Raw genomic sequence first — 19,114 nt, 5'->3', positions numbered from 1 at the left:
TGTTAAACTAATTAGTGAATCTGCAGAACTGCAAATTTACAGAAAATCGACTCTATACTGTGGCAGTGTTTGCAAAATAGACACCTTATCACTAGAAAGTGGACTGAGACCAAATTTTTTGCACAGGCCACCTAATAGCCATCATGTGGCACAATGTGCTTGTCTTCACAGGGAAAAGAGGTGTGTTCTTAATTCAAATTAGCTAACTCAAGGTAAAATACTAGTGAAGACAAGACCTTAAAGGTGAAAATGCTCCTTACACTCCCATTTTTCTATACTGTAATATTGTTACATCTAGGTAAAAAGGATTTTTGAGGGACTGGGATGGCATATATAACATTGCTGGCATATATATCACCTGCACGTCCACCGATGTTATATATGCCATCATATGCCAGCAATGCCCCTCTGCTATGTACATTGGCCAAACTGGACAGTCACTACGCAAGAGGATAAATGGACACAAGTCAGATATCAGGAATGGCAATATACAAAAACCTGTAGGAGAACACTTCAACCTCCCTGGCCACACAATAGCAGATGTTAAGGTAGCCATCTTACAGCAAAAAAACTTCAGGACCAGACTCCAAAGAGAAACTGCTGAGCTTCAGTTCATCTGCAAATCTGACACCATCAGATCAGGATTAAACAAAGACTGTGAATGGCTATCCAACTACAGAAACAGTTTCTCCTCCCTTGGTGTTCACACCTCAACTGCTAGCAGAGCACCTCACCCTCCCTGATTGAACTAACCTCGTTATCTCCACACTGATATACACCTGCCTCTGGAGATTTCCATTACTTACATCTGAAGAAGTGAGGTTCTGACCCACGAAAGCTTATGCTCCCAGTACTTCTGTTAGTCTCAAAGGTGCCACAGGACCCTCTATTGCTTTTTAGTGTTGTGTTTTCACTGCTGCTATTCAGAACCACGAGAAAGATTTCATACATTTCAAATGGCTTCTGCTTAGAACAAGGGTTAGGAGGCAATGCAGACTAACAGACGCATATACCTATCAAAGCAACAGGAGACTGTGACGTAAAAGGAAAAAAGGAACATACATAGACAAAATGCTTTCTCTCCCACTAGCAAGCAAATAAAGCAGAGTGTACAACTTCAAATCTGTATTGCATTAATAGCCTAAAATGAAATCCCCACTAAATAAACACACTAAAAAGCTCAGCACCCTTCAGCCACTGGGGGGGGGGGGGGAAAGAACCCGGGCACCCTACAAGGTATTGGCCCATCTTTTACATCAGCTTCTGGCTACTAGGTGCCTAATACAGCTGCGGAGCCCTGGCCAGTTCACTCGAGGAGTGCTTTGGGATCTAAAGCATCGCTGCAGAGCAGGGAAGGCCTTTGCGAAGGGCTCACCCACCATGAAGTGCCTGCCATCCCGTCCACCCTCCTTGGAGGGGAAACGTGCATCACCACGGAGGGAACCCCGAGTTTGCAGGCTGCCGAACAACGTAACTTGCCCCCCCACTAAGGAGAGGCAGGGCAGGCTCAGACACGACCGATCTCCGCGCTCTCCCTCCCCCCAGCATTGCCAGGGCACAGCCCCCGGATTTCTTCCCCAACTGCCGGGCCGGGCCGGCTCCTCCCCCCCGGGCTTCTTGGCAGCCGAGCCCCGGCCCCGGCATGAATCCCGCGGGCCTACAGCGCCCGAAGAAGGCCGCAGCCGCGCTCGCGGCAGACCCGGGGGAAGCCGCCTTCCCTCAGCAGGACAAACCTGGCCGAACCCACCTTGCAGCCGGAGACACACGGGCGGTTGGCGAAGGTCACGGAATGGAACTGCCGCTGCTGCCGCGCTCGGGACGCTGGGAAAAGAACCGCCAACGAGAGGAGAAGCTAGAACGTCGGCGGCGGCGGCGGCGCCCCTCCCCCTAGGCCAGCGAGGAGCGGGAGCTCCACTAGCAAGGCCCGCTACCTCAGCTAAAGTGCGCTCTGCCCTCGCCTCAGCGCCCTTCCCCCGCCATGCAACCTACTCAGTGACCTTCCCTCCGCCACTGCACGCCTGCAAGAAAACCCGCGCTTCTCAACGCCCTGTCTCTTATTGCGCCCCCCGCCAATTGCCTTAAAGCCCGCTCGAGGCCCTGCCTCCTCACAGCACCCGCTACTGCGGAAGAGCCCGCTCAGCGCTATGCCCACCATTACTCCCCCGGAGGAGATAGTTCAGAGCCCTGCCCCTTCCCCTGTAGCCTTTCGGTGGGGGGAGGGAGCACGCTCGGCTGTTCCTTCTGTGCGACTTCAACCCAGCGCAAGAGCCCCCCTGCACTGCCCCGATGGAGAGAATCCCCAACAGACCTTAGTCCCCCCACAGCGCCTCCTGCGGGAGGGAACACAACCCGTGTCCTGCATGGCCTTCCCCATGCAGTCTGGGGGGTGGCTTGTTTTAGAGGCAGGGAGCAGGATTTGCCAGGTGGGAGTCATACGGGTTATGGGGTGTGTGTAACTTATGGGGATGGTTACACGGGGATGCTATTGTCCGGGAGAGTCTAGGGGCATTTGCTGACCGTGGCTGGGATTCAGGGAGGGAGAGGTGCATTACCCTGGCATGCGGGAGACGTTGGCAGGGATGCAGGAAGGAAAGGGTGCGGTTGGGTTGGTGCCCTACGAGGTGTGGGAGGGGAGGAAGCTGTAGTGGGGGGTTATCCATAGCACTGCACGAAGGATTTGTAAGGACCAAGAAGAGATGTGAAGGGACCTTCGCGCAAGGCAGCGCAGGAAACGGAGCACCCCGCCTCCTGGCCGCGGCTGCGCAGTGTGAGCACGTGGCTGGAGGGCGGGGCTGCAGGGGGCGGAGTCAGCCAACCGCGCGAGGCGCACGTGGCAGCGCAAGGGCTCTGTGAGTTCGGGTCCGGCCGGCTGTCGCGCGGGAAACCTGACCTCTAGCCCGGCTCTTTACGGCCCGGGCCCCGCCATGCTGCGGAAGCTCACACTCGACCAGATCAGTGACTGGTTCACTCTTGGCAAGACCGTCACCAACGTCGAGTTACTGGGCGATGAGCCTCAGGCCGCCGTGTCCGCCCCCCGCCGCGGCGCCAGGCCCGCAGTGCGGGAGCCGCCCGCCGCCGGGTGAGTGTGGGAGCCGCCCGGGGAGGGGAGCGGTGCGGTGGTTTGACCCCGCCGCCGGGCCGGGGTTATTCTACCTGCTTTTGACACGGATCTGGAGCGGGTCCCAGCTGTGGCTGTTTCCTTGGGCGGGGAGGTGATGGGGAGCGGCCTGGGGATTAGCGGCAATAGACAGGCACACATTTGAGAAACGTAGCCATGAGGTGGGAGCTAAGATAGAGTGAAGTTCTTGAGAGACCACTAATTACAAGAGTGAAATTATCTTAGCACATTTGGTTTGCCAGAAGATGTTACTTCTCCACAAGCCACAAGGTGGGTATGTCCTGCTTGAGGTTATTCAACCCTCCTCCCTGTTATCTGAATCCTTTCCTTTTCCCACATGTAGCTCATGTTGGGAGGAGTGTAGGGGGCAAAAACAGGATTCAGATAACATGGAGATTTGGATAATAGAGAGTAGGTACCCCTGGCCAGGACGTGAGGAGGAGGAGGAGGAGCCTACCTCCCTAGCTGTGGGGGAAGCTATCCAGCCTGCAATTGAATGGCTTCTACAGCAGCACAGGGAGTCCTCTGCAGCTCTCATGTCGTGGGAGTGAGTGAGCAGGGCTGTGACAGAGGAGCTGCAGAGGACTTTCTGTGCTACCACAGTGCTGGTCACACCTGATCCCTGAAGGCTCCAGGTTCAGGGAAGGCTGTGGACTTGGCAGAGCAGAGTCCTGGCTTGGGGGCTGGTCTCTGCTCCTCCAGAACCGCAGCCCTGCTGTCACACATTGGGCTTGCAATAATCGGGAGGGCAGGAGTGGCAGCAAAGGGAGCCCTCTGCATTCTGCTGTAACAGGAGTGAATGAGCAGTGTCATGACAGCGGAGCTGCAAAGGGCTTGCTGCCACTCCTGCACTTATCCAAACACCCAATTATCTGAATAAAATCTCAGTCCCCCATGCTATCGGTTAATTGGGAGTATACTATGCTCATAAATCTTTGTGTCTAACTGTGAATACTCTGCTGTTGATCTCATTGTTTGAGGCTAGCCTTCTTTGGAAGCCCATGTTAGTTATAGATTACAGCAGAGTGATGCTTTGACCATAAGTGATTGATTTTTCAGCCTTGATACCCTGACCGAACAAGGAAGTAGTTTCACAACTCCTTTACCTTTTTTATTAGAAAATGGCAAAATAGAAAGATACCACTACTTAAGTGGACTCCCATAGCAGAGGTCTAGTGCATATAGCTAAAATGTTCATTGTATTAAAAAAATTAGCTTTTTTTTTTTTTGAGCTACACCAGAGAAGGTCAACTCTGGAATGCATAGTATAGCATGTCGGAGTCCTGGAATTGTAAACATTCAATTACTTTTCACTTTCTCTTGCAGAGCGAAAGCTCAAAGTATAACTTCTTGGTCATTTAGGACATTTGACAGTGAAAAAAATGTCCATCAAAAGGCTCAACAGGTTAATCCCCTCTCTTAGGTCTCAGGAATCATGGGATATGCCTCTTTCACTTCTTCCCACCAAAGTCTCCCTGTTCTCACACAGTCATTGCTCCCTGTGGACTTCCTGAGAATTGTAGGAAAGGAACTCTGCTTCTGCAGACCTGAGTGTTGCATGATGGTGAGGCTAGAGTGAGTGACCAGGAGAGTGTTCACTCCCTTCCTTTAGACCTACTTGATAATGCTCATTAGTTTCAGGAGGCTTTTTGTAGGGCTGCTGCCACTATGAGATGTAAGCTCACTGGGGACCCCTCTGGGTATCCCCCCCTCTGGGTATGTCTGCGCAGCCTGTGGCAGTGAGTCTCAGAGCCTGGGTCAACAGACCTGGGCTTGTGCTATGGTGCTAAAAACAGCTGTGTAAACCTTGCAGCTCAGTCCCAAGTGCAGCTGTTTCCTGAGTGTGCATCTCGGACTTGCTGCTGGTTGTAGCATAGAGATACTCGCTGAGCGTTAGGATGCTTGTGAGGGTTCGCTCTCGTTTCCCAGGGTTTGTCATAGACTCTCCAATGAATTAGTAAATATTCTAAAAAGAACGAGGAGTACCTGTGGCACCTTAGAGACTAACAAATTTATTTGAGCATAAGCTTTCATGGGCTAAAACCCACTTCATCAGATGCATGCAGTGGAAAATACAGTAGGAAGATATATATACACAGAGAGCATGAAAAATGGGTGTTGCCATACCAACTGTAACGAGTAATTAATTAAGGTAAGCTTTTAGGTGAGCTATTATCAGCAGGAGAAAAAAAAAACTTTTTGTAGTGATAATCAGAATGGCCCATTTCCAACAGTTGACAAGAAGGTGTGAGTAACAGTAGGGGGAAAAATGAGCATGGAGAAACAGTTTTTACTTTGTATAATGACCCGTCCACTCCCAGTCGTTATTCAAGCCTAATCTAAAGCTCAGAAGGTATGGGGAGGCCTGTTCCTATGGGTGTGAAAAACTATTCCATGTCTAGAGTTATAGGCAGTTATAAGAGTATAAGCTCTTAGGAAAACGAATTCTTGCTTAACTAAACTTTCAGGAAAAAAAAATTATATTTTTTGAGACTGCCTTGCAAACTCTAAATGAAGACAAGGTAGAAGATAGTGACCTTTATCTCATGAGTGTGTTTTCCAGGTAGTTTTTCATACTTGGAATGTTCTTTGTATTTCCAAGCTTTTCAAAGTTTAGTGTGTTAAAAATTCTAATGTGTTCTTGTTTTGACTACTCAACCTTAACTTCATTGTAACCTTTATTTTTTAATCTGGAAATCTATAGATGAATATCTCTCAAAGCTTCAGTTTTCCTTTCTCTACGTGTTGAGGAACTCTATCGAAGTGTCTTACTGGTATTCTGTTGTAGGAGAATAAGCAGAGGAAGTGTTTCTCCATAGTGCCTCTGTGAAAAGAAACTTAGAATTGGGGCCAATTTTCTTTTTTTTTAATGGTGTGACAGACTAACAAAAGGAAAGAACATCTGGAGAAAGAAGCTTTATGTGTAACAAAAGTGTGCAGAAATCTTTCTTCTGTGATGGTGAGAATTAAATCTAGCCCTTTCACAATTGCAGCAAAAGTGGGTTTTTGCATCATGTTCATTGATTTTTCTGCTCTAATTGTGCCAGTTGCGGCCACAGTTACTACATGTCACTTGAGTCTAATACAAGGGTAGGCAAACTATCACATGCCTGCCAAAGGCAGCATGCGAGCTGATTTTTCAGTGGCACTCACACTGCCTGGGTCCTGGCCACCGGTCCAGGGGTCTCTGCATTTTAATTTAATTTTAAATGAAGCTTTACATACAACAATAGTTTAGTTATATATTATAGAGTTATAGAAAGAGACCTTCTGAAAACATTAAAATGTATTACTGGCACGCCAAACCTTAAATTAGAGTGAATAAATGAAGACTCGGCACACCACTTCTGAAAGGTTGCCGAGCCTTGGTCTAATACAACTTTATTATGACCCCATATTGATGGCTTGAGGCAACAACTAAAATTGAAACTTTTGTGTGTGTGGTTTTTTTAATTTCAAATGCTCAAGTAATATATATTTCTGGAACAGGTTTTCAGACACATTCACCACTATAGAAAGCTGATTCTGTAAGATACCAAATCACTGAAAATTATTCTGCAGCCCTGATTAAGAATTAACTTTTTCAAAGAAAAGCAAGGAGATGAAGTAAAACCACGTTTATTTTGAAATAAAAAGGTATCTCTAAATCTCTTCAAGGAGAGAGAACCAGCCACCAAAGCTAGTTAAATATCTAGATTGTTTCTCTTCATTTGAGGAGCTTTGCAGTATTGCAACGTATGCAGAAAACCGTTCAGAAAACTAACCATAAACAGTACAATGTTATAACGTTTGATTATTTTCTCTTTACAAGTTCTTGTTGGACTTGTGAAATAGTTTTCATCATCAGAACTTCTCCTCAGTTATATTGAATAAATTGATTACTGTTTTAAAGCATACCTCACACACTGTATATTGTTTCCTTAGAAGAATCTCAAAAAACTATGTAGATTACTGAACAGAAGTCCCTGCTAACATTTTGCACAGTGATCGGATTTTGAAATATGGATAATAGCTATTGCTTGTTACAGTAGATGCTAGAGGTACAGTACAAACAGGATAGTTTCAACATTTTTTGGAAAGATCTACAGTTATATTTTTTATCTCTTTATATTAAAAGGTTCCTTTAAACACAACATCTTTGGAATAGTAATGGTAAAAAGGGTAATGATTTTAATTAAAGTTTGTAAAATGTATAGAGACTATAATTAGGGATTTAAAATTCTGAGGTTGCAACAAAGGGGAGCATGTCATATTTCTTATTCCTATATGTTTTTACGTCTCTGAATTGGGATGATAAAAGGGAATTCAGATAACTGAAGAAAAATTTTAACTTGATGGATAGTAATATGGAAGATTCCAGATTCGGTGAGAAAAAGTGGGAAACATGCTCTGTGTATTTTTGTCAACGTAACTTGAAACTGTGGGAATTTCATCTTTGTCCGATTTGTTAGAGCTGTCACCAGGCACTGTGAAGTGTTCAGAGCAATTTGTATTCCATACATCTACCAGTTGGTCTTGTTGGTTTTCCTTCTCAATAGTAGTTAGGAAATCTTTTAAAACTTGCTTGAATATGTAGACTATTTCCCAAGGTAAGACATCATTTTCTGCCAAAACTTCACGAAATCTAGAAACGAAAAGAAAAGAATTGAAATCTAATTTGTCAGTGCTGAAAACTATTCCAGCACACTTTTCTTCCTCTTCCCTTTTTTAGGGGAAAAAACTATTTTCTGGCCTCACTTGTTTCTTTTCTTCTAAAAAATAAAAAAGCTCCTACAATGCATTTGGATGCAGTACAACTGTTACGATCAGTGGATACTAGGGTGTTTTTTTGTATTAAGCCATCTTGGTAAATTGATTCAAACTGACTTTGCCCTCAAGTATTTTCTGGGCTTTAAAGGGAGCATAGGTTCTGTTCTTCCCACACAGCCCTGGAAAATATATACAAATACATCATTTGGGGAATTTATATATTAAAAATCACATAGAAAAAGTTAATTATTAATGTGTGTTTTAACTAAATGTTGAGACATGCTTAATTGCAATCCCTTTAAAATGTGAAGAGATTGGAGGCTTGTATGTAAAATGTTGTTGTGTTAATACTCTAACTCAATTCTGTGGTCATCAGGTAAATGATGGGTGTCAGATGTCTAAGCATTGTATACCTCTCTGGTACTTTGAAGATCATGCAATAAAAAGGCATTATAGAAGACAGTGTACTGTGTTATAAAATTAAAGAGTTTTATTTCTAGAAAAGCTATAGGAAGCTATACAAATAAGTCTTCATTTAAATTTCTGATCATTGTTACTTTGGGGGGAAAAAAACACAACCAAATTTTAACAACTTTGAACTGGAATGTTGAACTAGAATAAGGGGGAAATTAATTGCCTAGAAAGTGACAATTACAATAATAAGAAAGAAAAATTGTTACCTGCTAAGAACAGTTCCAGTTTGGCAAGGTTGAATTTGTGAACAAAGGACTTCAAGCTGCCTTTGTTCAGTAGCTGGGATTGTGGCTTGTGGATTTTGGTAGTTCTTCAACCAGTTGTAATCCACACCATTTTTCTGGACTTTTTGTTCATTTTCAATCTCTTGTACTAATCTTTCACGTTCTTTCAGGTGCCATTTCAATTCCCTCAGCAGGGTCTTGGTCACTACTTCTGAGCCAGGATATTGTGCAGATTTGTAGGAATCATTTTTTGACCATTTCATCCAACCAAAAAGCGGCATTTTGTAGCTATGAGAAGATTGAACATTATAGCGCTTTGTATTGTAAACTGTAGTATTTGTTTTCCATGAAAAAGATTAATGGAAAATTCAGAATGCTTTATGTGGTGCATTGATATAGATGGGCATATGCTCAATGTTAAAATATTTTGCAATACAGTTTAAGAAATAACTGATCAAAGCCTCCAAACTCAAATTAAATCTGACACGTTACAATTTTTACAAAGATTGAAAGAGACTTGTAGCAGTTTATCTCTTCAATTGTTTTATCTGCACCATTAAATCATACTAAAATTTACTAGACTTTGAAACTGAATTGTCATCCGAAGTAGAAAATATCATTTGATAAATTGTCACCCTGAAATGCTTTTAACATATGACGTTCAAAATAATAAACTTGCAGTTAAAGCAATTCTTAAGCAGTTGTTGATCAATTTTTAGAGATAGGTAGTGTGATTCTGCATTTTTCACTCTTTAAAATTCCATACCTGTATTTTATTTTTAATAAATTTTCTTATTTACTCATTAGCATCTGGAAAACTATAATAGAAATAGTTTAAATTACATATTTTTATTTTGTACGTGTAACTTGTAGTCACATTTATTACAAAACAGTACACTAACTTGGGTAAAATAACATACTGTACCTTTGATGCACTTGTTTGTGAACAAGTTGTTGCGGTTGAGTTTGCTTGAATTGAGATCTCTTCTTATTCTAGCATATTCTGTTTCCAGACTAGCCACTATTGAAAGAAAAAGAGTTTCCCCATTTACTCACTTAAACTGTGCTTGGAAGAATAACTATCTGGACTGAGCATGAGATTTCGATTCCTTCTGTTTTTAAGCTTAATTCATCTTGTAAAGTAGAGAGAAATCCTGTTGACCTAGCATTGGCAACCAAGTACTTTCCACAAAGTCCATTAAGGTCTCCTACCTTTGAATTGAGTTCTGCCTATGGCAGCAATTTAAAAAAAGATGGCAGCGATTTCAGATGCTTGTTGCTAAATACATCCAAAGGTATTGTTGGTCGTCAGACGAATAATGATATCTGAAGCAGCTACAGATGCGCTCCTAGCTAAAGTTAAGACTGTCACATGATGTGATGCTTGGCTGTGCATAGCTGTAGGTCACAATTTGGTGCTGTATTTTTATGCCTTTAGAGCTCTAAAAATAACTGTTCCTTTTATTGTCTGTCTAAACTTTCAGATCATTTAGATGCTAAAGATTTTTCCTCTTCTGTTAGTGTGGGGGAAATGTATATTAGGCTGTTTCTGTTTACAGTTGTAAATGTGTAACGATAATCATTTTCTGGTTAGATCTTGTGAAAGCTCATCTTAACTGAGCTGTGACAGTAAAGAGCGACTTACAAGGTAGTTGCTCAGAGATTTTTAGGCTATTGTAATACTCTGTTTTCTGATGAATTTCATCTCATAGTATTAAAACTGTTTTTAGTTGTAGTGTTTAGCTGTTAGCATTTTTAATTATCATTTCAAATGTAGTTAAAGAAGCAACTTTGCAACACTACAGTACCCCATGGAAAATATATTAATCTAATTATAATGGATAAAGGGTTAGAACAATGGCATAAATTAAACTCAGACTGAAGTAAAAACAGGATTTTAAGCCTTACCATAGAGTTTTTTTTCCTCCCTTAACTGAACGTGTATCTCTTGTTCTTTTTTCTTGTTGATTATATTGGAAAATATCCACTTCAAGATTCATTTTCAGGGATGATATTGTTCATGCTAAAGGTCGCTGAAGCAGCCATTTTCCGTTCCAGTTATCAGGTCTGTTCCTATTAATCTAAACAGCAGGCATGATATATGAAATGCCTTCTATTCTGCTCTCTGTATTGTTTGTTTTAATGACTCTCTCTTCTACTATAAGTATTGTTCTCTCCTGCTTTTACCTCTCCACTGTTTTGTTGAACTGTTGGAAGAACAAGGGTTGTGTAAATCTGTTCCAAATGTCATGCAACATAAAGGATGACGTGTATGGATGTTATTAAAGCTGATACTACTTATACATTGGAAAAATTCAGATGTCAGTATTAATCATCTTCAACTGGAAGGTTTTCACATTGCATTGTATATGGTACTATGAAAAAGGAAAAGAGCTGGGCTTATAATGACAGAACTGTCGTCACAAATTTTCAGTTGAAATTAAAATGTTTCCTGCCACCTCTCTTCCAGTATAGTTAGTGTGTCACCACTTTTTTCCCCCCAAAAGTGTATCAAATTGTATTGTATCAGAAAATAAACTGATGTACAATACATAGATTCTAGGACGGGAAGGGACCTAGAGTCCAGTCCCCTGCCCACATGGCAGGACCAAATACTGTCTAGACATTCCCTGATAGACATTTATCTAACCTACTCTTAAATATCTCCAGAGATGAAGATTCCACAACCTCCCTAGGCAATTTATTCCAGTGTTTAACCACCCTGACAGTTAGGAACTTTTTCCTAATGTCCAACCTAGACCTCCCTTGCTGCAGTTTAAACCCATTGCTTCTTGTTCTATCCTTAGAGACTAAGGTGAACAAGTTTTCTCCCTCCTCCTTATGACAGCAGTTTTCAGGTATCTAAAAGGGTATCATGTCCCCTCTCAGTCTTCTCTTTTTCAAACTAAACAAACCCAATTCTTTCAGCCTTCCTTCATAGGTCATGTTCTCAAGACCTTTAATCATTCTTGTTGCTTTTCTCTGGACCCTCTCCAATTTCTCCACATCTTTCTTGAAATGCAGTGCCCAGAACTGGACACAATACTCCAGTTGAGGCCTAACCAGCGCAGAGTAGAGCGGAAGAATGACTTCTCGTGTCTTGCTCACAACACACCTGTTAATACATCCCAGAATCACGTTTGCTTTTTTTGCAACAGCATCACACTGTTGACTCATATTTAGCTTGTGGTCCAATATAACCCCTAGATTCCTTTCTGCCGTATCCTTCCTAGATAATCTCTTCCCATTCTGTATGTGTGAAACTGATTTTTCCTTCCTAAATGGAGCACTTTGCATTTGTCTTTGTTAAACTTCATCCTGTTTACCTCAGACCATTTCTCCAATTTGTCCAGGTCATTTTGAATTATGACCCTGTCCTCCAAAGCAGTTGCAATCCCTCCCAGTTTGGTATCATCCGCAAACTTAATAAGCGTACTTTCTATGCCAATATCTAAGTCGTTGATGAAGATATTGAACAGAGCCGGTCCCAAAACAGACCTCTGCAGTACCCCACTCGTTATGCCTTTCCAGCAGGCTTGGGAACCATTAATAACAACTCTCTGAGTACGGTTATCCAGCCAGTTATGCACCCACCTTATAGTAGCCCCATCTAAATTGTATTTGCCTAGTTTATCGATAAGAATATCATGCGAGACTGTATCAAATGCCTTACTAAAGTCTAGGTATACCACATCCACAGCTTATCCACAAGACTCGTTATCCTATCAAAGAAAGCTATCAGATTGGTTTGACACGATTTGTTCTTTACAAATCCATGCTGGCTATTCCCTGTCACTTTACCACCTTCCAAGTGTTTGCAGATGATTTCCTTAATTACTTGCTCCATTATCTTCCCTGGCACAGAAGTTAAACTAACTGGTCTGTAGTTTCCTGGGTTGTTTTTATTTCCCTTTTTATAAATGGGCACTATATTTGCCCTTTTCTAGTCTTCTGGAATCTCTCCCGTCTCCCATGATTTTCCAAAGATAATAGTTAGAGGCTCAGATACCTCTTCTATTAGCTCCTTGAGTATTCATGGACAATATAAACTTTAAAAAGCAAGCAGGTGAATACTGGAAGATACATGACTTTAAAACCACAGTGAGCAGTCTTTAAAGATATTGTATCTACAGTGCTTTGCTTGTTACCTTAATGTATTTTGTGGGGATATAAATTGAAAATGTTTAACATTCTACTGGCATAAAACAGTGAAACTCAGCATCCATACTATATGTGCCTTCAGATCCCGATTCAGTGAGGAATTAGGGATGATTCAAAGCAGAGCAATAGTTAATCTGGTCTGATATCCAGTGGCCAATCCTGAATGCTTCCTCGGGAGGCATAATTCCTACCACTTACCAGAGTACCATTAGGTGGACATTTCTGCTTGGCCTCAGCTGGTAAATTAACTTATACCCTGAAGTATTAAGGAATTTTATCAGAATTAATAAATTATAGCTGCTATTATTACTTACATAAATAAATTCTTATTAAAAATTACCAAGCTGTTTGCCTCAATGATATCCTTCACGTAGTTCCATAGTTAAATTACAAATGGCACAAAGTATTTCCTTCTTAACATTAAATATGTGGCCTTTAAATTGTGAGTGCTCTCTGGTTCTTATTTTATTGGAAATAGATGCATCTAACTGGCTTTTTTGAGATCATTCATTATGTTAGCAATCTGTACTCTCTCTCCTCACTCTTGTTTTTCCTTCCTCACCTAGTAGACCTGGAGGAAAACTTTCAGAAGCACTTATAAATCACACTTTCAAAAGTGATTTAGGCACTTAGGAGCATAGGTCTCATTGACTTTAAGACTTAGGAACCTCAGTAACTTCTGAAAATTTTACCCGTAGTCCTTTAACCTCCTTCTCTCCACCCACCCCCAAATCAGTACATTTTTACCATTTTCATTGTCCTCCTCTGAATCTTTTTCAGTCATTTTTAAGATATAATGACAAAAACTATGTGTAATACTTAGGTGAAACCATACCATCAGTTGATACAATTCTGTATATTTTTCCTATCTCTTGCTCAATACAGCTGCTGCAGATCAAGCAGAATTTATTTTGCTGCTGCAGATCAAGCAGATGTCTTCAATTAGTTTTCCACAATATTTTTTAGCTCTTTCCTGAGATAAATAAACTAATCAGTGTATAGAAAAATCTCAAATTGTAGGCTTACCTTGCAATTTTCTCTAACTTAAACTGCCCATTGTGTTGCCCAGTTATCTAGTTTCCTTATGTTCTTCAGGAATCGATCACAATCCTTCCTATAAATTTACTAATTTAAATTTTGTCATCAAATTGTTACCACAACATTTACCTCCTTTTCTAGATCACAGTAAATGTATGCAATGCTATTTCTAGTATTCTACTTGGGGTGCCCCACTGTTATACATCTGGCGAGTTGGCAATGTACTCAACCGTTGCTGCTTCTCCATTTTAATTAATAATAGCCCTTTCTGAACTTCAGTGGTAGCTCCTCTTGTTACGCAGATAAGGCCAGAAGGCAGCCAGTCACCTTTTGGACTCACTAGCCTTCTCTCCCATCTCCATTTCTTAGACTTCCTCTTGACTTGTTTAGCAGGGCAGCTGTGTGTTCAGTCGTGCGCTCTCTCGTAGCAAGAAGTGCATGTGCCAGAGTGAACTACTTGCTTGAATCTCTTTAAGCAGTTTTGATAAGATCCTTCCTTATGAATATGTTGAACAGAATTGGTCCCAGTACAGACCCCTGGGGGACACCACTATTTATCTCTTTCCATTCTGAAAACGGACTATTTATTCCTACCCTTCCTCTCCTATTTTTAACTACTTACTGATCCATAAGAGGACCTTCCATCTTATTCCATGACTGCTTACTTTGCTTAAGAGCCTTTGGTTAGGGACTGTGTGAAAGACTTTCTGAAAGTCCAAGTACATTATATCCACTGGATCACCCTTATCGACATGCTTGTTGCACCCCCCCCCCCCAAAGATTTCTAGTAGATTGGTGAGGCAGGATTTCCCTCTACAAAAACCATGTTGCCTCTTCCTCCAACTAATCATGTTCATATATGTTTCTGATAATTCTGTTCTTTACTATAGTTTCAACCAGTTTACCTGGTACTGAAGTTAGGCTTACCGGCCTGTAATTGCCAGGATTGGCTCTGGAGCCTTTTTTAAAAATTGGCATCACATTAGCTATCCTCCAGTTATCTGGTACAGAAGCCGATTTAAATTATAGGTTACATACCACAGTTCTGCAATTTCAAATTTGAGTTCCTTCAGAACTCTTGGATGAATACCATCTGGTCCTGGTGACTTATTACTGTTTAATTGATCAGTTTGTTCCAAAACCTTCTCTTAATGACACCTCAATCTGGGCCAGTTGCTCAAATTTGTCACCTAAAAAAAATGGCTCAGGTTTGGGACTCTCCCTCACATCCTCAGAACATTGATGCAAAGAATTAATTTAGTTTCTCCAGAATGGCCTTATCATCCTTGAGTGCTCTTCTAGCATTTCAATTGTCCAGTGGCCCCACTGATTGCTTAGCAGGCTTCCTGCTTCTGGTGTACTTCTTTTTTTTTTTTCTGTTTCTTTTTGCGTCTTTAGCCAGCTGTTTTTCAAATTCTTTTTTGGCTTTCCTAATTATATTTTTACACTTCACTTGCCAGAGTTTATGCTCCTTTCTATTTTTCTCAATTGGATTTAACTTCCATTTTTTTTAAAGGATGTCTTTTTGTCTCTAACCACTTCTATTTATTGTTTAGCCACGGTGGCACTGTTTTGGTCCTCTCACTGTTTTTTAATTTGGCATATACATGGTTCAAAAAAGAATTAGATGGAGGATAGGTCCATCAGTGGCTTTTAGTCAGGCTGGGCAGGGATGGTGTCCCTAGTCTCTGTTTGCCAGAAGCTGGGAATGGGCGACGGGGGATGGATCACTTGATGATTACCTGTTCTGGTCATTCCTTCTAAAAGCACCTGGCTTTGGCCACTGTTGAAAGACAGGATACTGGGCTAGATGGACCTTTGGGCTGACCCAGTATGGCCGTTCTTATGTTCTTACATTTAAATTGAGCCTCTAAACTTTAAAAAGTTTCCATGCAGCTTGTAGGGATTTCACCTTTGGCACTGTACCTTCTAATTTCTGTTTAACTTCCTCATTTTTGTGTAGTTCCCCTTTCTGAAATTAAATACTACTATGGTGGGCTGCTGTAGTGTTCCCCCTCTCCTGCAGGATGAGGGGGACAGGGCAGAGATGGTCCAGTCAAAACCGTAGAAAGTTCTCTGAATGCTGAAAGGACCAAGGATCCTTGCTTTGGTTAGTTCTGCCCCTAACTGCTGAAGTCTCTGGCTGGATCCTCTCTGCAGTTTTCCACCAAGCCTGCACAGCAGGGGGTATGATCAGTTACTAAAAGCGTGCCTGAGACACTGGGTGTGTAAATAGAAAGCTAAATTACAGCTCCCAGTGTAGAATACTCTGTAGCTGTTTCTACTAAGTCCTCATCTGCCTCTTTGAAGCCACGCTCTTCCTAGGATAATTTAGACTGCAAATGGAGCTCTGGGGAGGAACTTTGAGCTGGTGGCCACCCAAATGACTTGATCTATTCCTTGAGCATTTCACAGTCATGATCTCCATCCTGGTCCCTACTGTTATAAGCATGGAATTACTATCCATATAGATTCTATGGTACAGTTAGGTTAATTTAATACTCCTGGGGGAATTCTGCGCCACTGTGCATGCGCAGAATTCATGTCCCCCTGCAGATTTCTTTGCTTCCCTACAGCAAAATGACTTTCTGACAGAAAAGCAAAGGGAAGCCTCATGAGTGGTCACATGTCTCTCCCCAGGAGTGCGGTCGTATCGTTTCAGGCACCCAGAGCACCCAGTGGAGAGGTAAATCACTCCGGGGGGAGGGGCTGGGGATACCTAAAGCTGGTGGCTCCTACCTTGCACCGGGCTCAGCTACTAGCTTCCCCTTTACTGTAAGGAGCGGTTGGGGCTGGGACAGACGCATTCCCAGAAACCTCCCCTGGCAGCAGGAAGCTTTCTGCCCCCATTGCTCCTCAGCCACAAGGGGGAGAGGTCACTGTATGGGGAGCTGCTCCCCTGTCCACCCAACCCTTGTGCATCTGGACCCCCCCATAGTCAGATCCCCCTCACCAAGCCTCACTCCCTCTGCACCCAGAATGCCCCCACGAAGCCTCCCATACCCAAACCCCAACCCAACAGAGCCTCACCCCCTGCATCCAGAGCCCTCTGCACCCAGACCCCTCCACCAAGCCCCATCCTCCCTGCATCTAGACCCTCATCCCTGAACCAAGACCACCCCCCTGCTGAGCCTGTCATACTCCAACTCCCACCCTGACAAACTCCTTCCGCTCTGCACCTGGACCACCCTGTCGAGCCTGCTGTACATAGATCTCCACCCCACTGAGCCACAACCAGCTTCGCCTGGACCCCCAAGCCCCTAAGCCTCATTCCCCCAGCACCTAACCCCCCCTTGCTGAGCCCCATGTAGAGCTCCAACCACCTTCACCTGCACCCTCCAGCAAGCCCCTGTGCATCCAGATCTCCCCCCACACCTGGATCCCCCCTTCTGAGCCTCCATCCCAACAGAACCCTCTCATTCTACACCAAGCCCCTCTACACTTGGATCCTGCTGGGCTGAACCAGCTTGCCCCACACCTGGATTGAGGGCCATGGCTGGGTGTGCATGAGTGTCCCTCTCACTTGCTATCTTGGTGTGCCTGCTGTGGAGGGCCCTGGAGTGTTTTGGGGGCAGGTCCGGCCCTTGCACTGAGTCAGGGTTGGGTACAGCCTCACCGCTGAGTCCCTGTCCTGGGGGTGGGGGGCATGCAGGGTGATCTCCCACCTCTGGGCAGCCAGTGGCCTGTGCTCCCACCTGCCATGCTGGAACCTGCACATTTATTTATTGACAAATAAAATAAGCAGAATTTTGCAGAATTTTAAAATATGGTGTACATAAATTTTATATTTTTGTTGCAGAATTCCCTCAAGAGTAATTTCGGATTTTTCTTCATTTGACTCTATGCTTTCTTTCACATATAGTGCCACTCTTCCGCCAGTTTTATCTGTTCTGTCCTGCCGATATACAGTAACTCCTCCCTTAACGATGTAGTTATGTTCTTGAAAAATGCAACTTTAAGCAAAATGATGTTAAGCGAATCCAATTTTTCCATAAGAATTAATATAAATGTGTATGGGGGTTAGGTTCCAGGGAAAAAAATTTCCCTAGACAAAAGACATTCTATAAATATACAGTATAAGTTTTAAACTTAAACAATTTAATACAGGTATAAATTGTAAACAATTTTAAACAAACAATTTAATACTGCACTCAGCAACGATGATTGTGAAGCTTGGTAGAGGTGGTAGAGTCAGAGGGTGGAAGAGGGTGGATCGTCTGGCTGCTCTTCTTGCTGTTCTTGCTGAACTTTTCCAACTTGAAAAAACACATCTAGAGATTGTTTTGCTTTCCTTTTTTTTTTAATTTGTAAATTTCTTTATAGCAATTCATTACATGACCAACTTTCCTAATCTCTTTGGAGCTGCGTTCCCTCTCGGGATGGTCATCACTAAGGATTTGCAAGCCAGCTTCAGTCATTTGGAAAGCTTCAGAAAGACAGACATTTGGCAGTCAAATTTTGGTGGGTTTTTCTTCTTTTAGTCCTTGGCCCTCTTCTTCCATTGCTCTCATCACCTCTAGTGAAATCAGATCTTCATTGGTTAGCACTTTTCCATGTGATTGCAGAAGTTATGTAATGTCAGATTCTTCCACCTCATCAAAACCCGCCTTCTTGGCCAAGCCAAGGATATCTTTTTTCATAGCGGAGACAGCATCTTTAAATCCTTTTAAGTCATTGACACATTCAGGCCGCAACATCCCCCACACACTGTTCATGCATGCCGGAGTAACTTCAGCCCAGGACTCACTGATGTTATTGATGCATTTGAGGATGTTGTAGTCATGCCAAAATTGCTGAAATGTAGCCTTGCCTTCCCCATTGGTGCCTATGATGAGCTAGTTGAAAGTATGGCATAAGTAATATGCCTTAAATGCAGCGATGGCTCCTTGGTCCATGGGTTGGATGAGTGATGTGGTGTTAGATGGCAGAAAGACAACTTTGACGTTTTCGCACAGGTCGTCCAGGTTGATTGGATGACCCAATGCATTATCAATAAGTAATAAAATCTTGAAATCAAGATTTTTCTTGGCACAGTACTCCTTCCATGCAGGGACAGCATAGAGAGTCAGCCATTCTGAAAAAATAGCTCCAGTTATCCGTCCTTCTTACTGGATCTCCAAATGACCAGAAGGTGTTCCTTTGAAAATCCCTTGAGAGCGCATGGTGTTTCAGATTGCTACCCTGTCAGTGGTTTCATCTTCATGTCTCCGGCAGCATTACCCCATAGAAGCAAGGTTAGGTGGTCTTTAGCTGCTTTAAATCCGGGTGCTGTCTTCTCCTCTCTGAAAATGTAAGCCTGTTCAGGCATCCTCTTCCAGTAGAGGCCTGTTTCATCGACATTGAAAACGTG

The 19,114-nt window shown here is 42.9% G+C and overlaps 2 protein-coding genes across 4 annotated transcripts in view; one reads left to right on the top strand and one right to left on the bottom strand.

Annotated features, from left to right (window-relative positions):
* Window positions 1–2,833: 2,833 nt before the first annotated feature.
* The window catches only part of TDRD9 (tudor domain containing 9), a 162,821-nt gene continuing 146,540 nt past the window's right edge, over window positions 2,834–19,114 (top strand). For all 3 annotated transcript variants that reach the window (XM_034768443.1, XM_034768442.1, XM_034768444.1), the window contains exon 1: window positions 2,834–3,079. In XM_034768443.1, the coding sequence (XP_034624334.1) occupies window positions 2,925–3,079 (155 nt within the window). In that variant the 5' untranslated portion in view covers window positions 2,834–2,924. The remainder of the gene's footprint in view (window positions 3,080–19,114) is intronic.
* On the bottom strand, window positions 7,445–8,846 carry RD3L (retinal degeneration 3 like). Its single transcript, XM_034768445.1, has 2 exons — window positions 8,548–8,846; window positions 7,445–7,742 (listed from the first exon to the last, which is right to left on the bottom strand). Exons 1-2 carry the CDS (start codon window positions 8,844–8,846, stop codon window positions 7,445–7,447), a joined length of 597 nt encoding a protein of 198 aa, XP_034624336.1.

Source organism: Trachemys scripta, chromosome 4 (genome assembly GCF_013100865.1).
Source record: "Trachemys scripta elegans isolate TJP31775 chromosome 4, CAS_Tse_1.0, whole genome shotgun sequence".
Taxonomy (NCBI): Eukaryota; Metazoa; Chordata; order Testudines; family Emydidae; genus Trachemys; species Trachemys scripta.
This window is presented reverse-complemented; position numbering and strand designations above follow the sequence as displayed.

What these genes read in the sequence shown, in the direction of transcription:
- RD3L (XM_034768445.1), bottom strand. Translation starts at nt 8,846, where the DNA reads ATGCCGCTTTTTGGTTGGATGAAATGGTCAAAAAATGATTCCTACAAA. An exon ending in ACTGGAACTGTTCTTAGCAG is followed by an intron (nt 7,743 to 8,547) that starts GTAACAATTTTT and finishes TTTCGTTTCTAG; the next exon opens with ATTTCGTGAAGTTTTGGCAG.